The sequence below is a fragment of the Microtus ochrogaster genome, chromosome 10, assembly GCF_000317375.1.
Source record: "Microtus ochrogaster isolate Prairie Vole_2 chromosome 10, MicOch1.0, whole genome shotgun sequence".
Taxonomy (NCBI): Eukaryota; Metazoa; Chordata; class Mammalia; order Rodentia; family Cricetidae; genus Microtus; species Microtus ochrogaster.
In genome coordinates, this window is record NC_022016.1 from 46,914,753 (window position 1) to 46,919,786 (window position 5,034).

General features: G+C 52.2%; 1 protein-coding gene across 2 annotated transcripts in view; it reads right to left on the bottom strand.

Moving 5' to 3' along the window:
- Positions 1–5,034, bottom strand: part of Ece1 (endothelin converting enzyme 1) — a 97,676-nt gene that overhangs the window by 6,371 nt on the left and 86,271 nt on the right. For both annotated transcript variants that reach the window (XM_005352983.3, XM_005352985.3), the window contains exons 15-17: positions 3,741–3,851; positions 2,939–3,006; positions 1,428–1,618 (exon numbers count right to left, since the gene is read on the bottom strand). In XM_005352983.3, coding sequence (XP_005353040.1) covers positions 1,428–1,618; positions 2,939–3,006; positions 3,741–3,851 — 370 coding nt within the window. The remainder of the gene's footprint in view (positions 1–1,427; positions 1,619–2,938; positions 3,007–3,740; positions 3,852–5,034) is intronic.

The window sequence follows — 5,034 nt, forward strand, 5'->3', positions numbered from 1 at the left end:
GTGTGTATTGTCAGAAAAGGGTATTAGGATACCCTGGAACTTGTGTAATGAATGGCTGTGAGCCATTCTGTGTGTACTGCAAACCAAACCACTTTGTTTTGTAACCTAATTATGCAGTTCTCAAGCATGAAGTTTATTGGCAATAACATCATGTTGCAATGTCAAAGATTGGCTGCCCCTGGTAGGCTACAGTTCAAATGTCATTCCTTCTAGAAGGCCATCTTTGGACCCAACAATCCATCACTGGCTCCATTCAATGCTCTTTGCACAATCAATGACACACAGGTTCTCCCTTCTGGTGTCAGGCTCTCTGTGCTTGCCTTCTGCCTCCCAGTTCACGTCACAGGCTGGGCAGGAGCAGCTCTCACCTGTTAGCTACACTCTGTAGCAATTCAAGTGCAGCACAGTTGGGCAGAAAGCTCCTAATACATGCCTACTGGCAGACAGATGTTAGGCCAACTGTGAAACGCTACTGAACTCAGTTTCCAAACCTGTGAAATGGAGATTCAGTGCTGCTGTGGAGCAATCTTTGTACACTGTAAATAAGTATTCCTCTCGTTGGTCAATAAAGAGCTGCTGGCCTAGAGCTGGGCAGGAAGAGACTGGGTGGGAAGCCAGCCTAGGAGGACACTGGGAAGAATAATGGCGGAGTCTCAGGAGTCATGAGGAGACGCAGAGAAAGCAGGAAATGAATTTGTCATACTGAGAAAAGACACTGAGCCAGGTGACAGAGCATAGATAAGAAATATGGGTTAATTTAAAATGTAAGAGTTAATAAGCCTGAGCTATTGGTTGAGCATTTATAATTAATGCTCTGGTTATCTTGGGGGGGGGTTGGCGGGACAGAAAAGTCCGCCTACATGATGCCAACACCAAGTCTTGAACTTGCTGGGGATCCCGAGCCTGCTCGCAGAATGGCCCCAGTAAACAGTACTTTTCTGCATGTCTGCCAGATGCCTACCTGGTCTCGGCCAGTTCTCTCTTCTACTTAACTGACATCTCTGAGTGCCTCTCTGGGTCAGGAGTGGGTCCCAGGCACCTGGCTGCTCTTTCCCAACAGCCCATTGGTGCGGCTGTGAGTTCTCAGGCACACAACTCGGGTCAATCATGCTAGCACTGGGACTTGAACCCAGAACTCTCTCAGTTCAGTTGGGATCTGAACATGAAGTGTCCCCCACAGGCTCACGGATCTGAACACTTGGTTACCAGGTAGTGGTGCTGTCTGGGACTACTGTGGAACCTTTAGGAGGTGGTGTCTCACTGGAGGAAGTGGGGGGGGACTCCAGGCTTTACAGTTCAGTTCACTTCCTATTTACTTTCTCACCCCTGACGGCAGAGGCTATGTGGCTCCTGCCACCACGCCTTCCCACCACAACAGACCATCTCCCATTGCAAACCAGGACAGTGCCCACGCGGAGCAGACATACCCGGTAGGCGGCCTTAAGTCCTCCATTGTCGGCGATGTTCTCCCCGAGGGTGTGCCGGCCGTTCACGGGCTCCCCGTTCACGCTGTAGTTGCTGTATTGCTGTACCATGCACTTGGTCTGCTGCTTGAACGCCTCCACGGACGAGTTCTTCCACCAGGGCCGGAGGTTCCCATCCTTGTCATACTCCCGACCTGTGAAGGAAGGAGAGAGGTCACACAGTGGGACCTGCTGCTATTCCTCTGCCACCCTCCAGGCCATGTGACGGAGGCTTGGCCAGTCACAGCAGAGACCAGACGGGAAAATGGTCCAGGGCACAGAGGACTGGGGCTGGCTTTTAATACTGGCAAAGAGTCCCTAACCCCAAGGAACAGACTCCTAGCCAGGGCTGGCAGTGCCAGGATCACAGGTAGGCCCCAGCTTTTCCCTCTGGGTTATGGGGTTCCCAAGGCAGGAAGCAATAAGTGGGATTCTGGCTTTTAGCTAACGAAGTGGGCTTGACTGCCATTTCTCTATGGTCAGACCAGAGAAGTTTCTAGAATGGTAGAATGTAGAATATTCCTTTAAACGATGTCACTGTGATTGGTTTAATAAAGAAACTGACTTCCAATAGCTGGACAGGCAGAGGTAAGGGACTGGCAGACAAAGAAGAGCTGGGAAAACGAAGAGACCGACTCTCGGGAGTCTCATGGAGACGAAGAGAAAGCAGAAGAACGTGCCATACTGAGGAAAGGTACCGAGTCACGTGGCAGGCGTTGAGAGGAATATGGGTTAATTTAAGTTATTAGAGTTAGTCAGTGACAAACTGAGCCAACAATCAAGCATTTATAAATAAGTCTCGGTGTGGTTATTTGGGAACTGGCTGGCGGGACAGAAAAATTCTGTCTATAGCAGAGAACTGTACACTCCCTGCTGAATACTATTGCTGACCTCTAAGTAAGAGCAGGGGCTTCAAAGTAACCATAGACCTTCCCAGTGCTACACGAAATCCTCATGTTCACAGCAGAGAGAAGAGGCGTGGTCAGGAGATGGGACTAGCTGAAGCTTATACTGAAGGCAGCAAAGCCAAGCTCTGAACACCCATCCTTCCATACTAAGAACCTCAGCGGTGAAGAGACCAGGAAACAGACAGGGCGGGCAGGAAGCAGACAGGGTGGGCAGGAAGCAGACAGGACGGGCAGGAAGCAGCCAGGGTGGGCAGGAAGCAGACAGGGCAGGCAGGGAAGCAGCCAGGGCAGGCAGGGAAGCAGCCAGGGAGGGCAGGAAGCAGCCAGGGCAGGCAGGGAAGCAGACAGGGCAGGCAGGGAAGCAGACAGGGAGGGCAGAAAGCAGACAGGGTGGGCAGGGAAGCAGACAGGGCAGGCAGGGAAGCAGCCAGGGTGCACAGGAAGCAGACAGGATGGGCAGCAAGCAGCCAGGGCAGGCAGGGAAGCAGCCAGGGCGGGCAGAGAGCAGACAGGGCTGGCAGCAAACTGGCTGGTTCCACCAGAATGGGGGCCCCACGTCATGTGTACCTTGATCGTCGAATGCGTGTGTCAGCTCATGGCCCACAACAACACCAATACCACCGAAGTTCAAGGCGCTGGAGGAGGGTGAGAACACAGGTGAGGGTGACGCCCGCTATGTGACCTCTGGTCCCAATACCCAGTAGGGACCCACAGGGGTTTCTGGGAATGTGGCCTCTGGAGATAGGAAGGGGCTGGGCAGAGTCAACCACAGCGGACTCTGCCCTCTGGGAGCCACGCCTGTGTAAGTCACCTCAGCAGAGCTGGGTCTTTTTTAATTGATTTTTATTGAGCTCTACATTTTTCTCTGCTCCCCTCCCTGCCTCTCCCCTCCCCTTCAACCCTCTCCTAAGGTCCCCATGCTCCCAATGTACTCAGGAGATCTTGTATTTTTCTACTTCCCGAGTTGGGTCTTAATACTCATGAATGGCTGGGGTCCAGGTCAGCCTCTCTGCCTAAGTGTCACGCAGTGAATATCCAGCCTGGAGTTCAGATCCAGGACGGTATCTTTCAAAGCCTGCCTGCGTGAGATACAGACATAATGTCTGCCCTCAAGCTGTGTTTTAAGATGCTGTCCAGAGAGAACCTGATCCTGTGACGTGCTCCTCCAAGTCCCACTGTGTGGGGACATGCACAGCCAAGAGAGGCCAGGAGGGAAGGGCCGGGGCCACAGAAGCTGTTCCGTCCACCATCTCAGGCCTCCTGGCACCCATGGCTGGCTAAGTGGTTGGCTATGGGAGCTGGGCCAGACTGGACTAGGGGCTGCTGAGGCTGGCGAATGGTTGGTGTCAGAGCACCCGGCATGACCTACTTGGGCGAGGAGCGGGTATAGAATGGCGCCTGCAGGATTCCAGCTGGAAACACGATCTCGTTCTTGGTGGGAGAATAGTAAGCATTCACCATGGGCGGGGTCATACTCCACCTGCAAGTCACAAGCACACGTGAGATCTCTGGCAAACTCGGTGGAAGGGGAGGTGGGCAGGACTTAGACATCACTGTCAAGGGGCTGAGCCGGGCGGTGGTGGCACATGCTTTGATCCCACCACTCGGGAGCCAGAGGCAGGCAGATCTCTGAGTTTGATGCTGGTCGGCTTACAGAGCAAGTTTCAGAGAGCCAGAGCTATGAAATCGAGTAACTCTGTCTCAAACAAGGGAGCAAACAATGTAGATTCTGGGGCTTCAAAATGTAGTTTAGAATGGTAAAGTGTCTAAGTTGTACAAAGTCCTGGGTCTAGTTCCCAACACTGCATAAACCAGGGTAACAGTATATGCCTGTAATCACGTCATCCGAGAGGTGGCATTCAAGGTCACCCTCTATTGATGTGTCACACATTCGAGCAGAGGGCTCAAAAGCTTCTACGGCAATTCTCCACGAGCCTTAAGTGCCACCAGGGCCTCCCCAGCAGGAACGCTACCAAAACCAGATCAACATCGTAGGGATACTTTGTGTTTTACCAGATGAAGCTTGCCTGAAGATCAGAGTGCAGAGCTAAGCTACCAGAGGCCAGGCAGTGGTGGCACACACCTTTAATCTCGGGACTTGGGGGACAGACGGATCTCTGTTAGTTTAAGGCCACCTTGGGCTACACGAAATTGATCCAATCTAAAAGAGAAATGGAACCCGAACAAAGGTGATCCCAGCACTAGGGAGATGGAGACAGGAGCTCAGAGTAGTCTGAGATACAGTCTGAGGACAGGATCGCCCCTTTGGTCTGAGCACTGGTAGAGGTAAGAACTCTAGTGGCTGACTGCTCTGCTTCTCTGATCCTTCATCTTTCACGCCCTGGTAGCTGACTCCGAGTTTTTATTATTAAGAACAATTAGAATTCGAGATACACAACACAGCTGGGAATGATGGGATACGCCTGAAATCCCAGCACTCAAGGTGTGGAGGCAGGAGGATGAGAGCAGGAATCCGAAGTCATTTTCAGCTGATGTGAGGTCAAGGCCAACTAGGGTGACAATGAAATCCTGTTTCAAAAACACCTAAAAAGGGGCTGGAGAGATGGCTCAGAGGTTAAGAGCACTGCCTGCTCTTCCAAAGGTCCTGAGTTCAATTCCCAGCAACCACATGGTGGCTCACAACCATCTGTAATGGGGTCTGG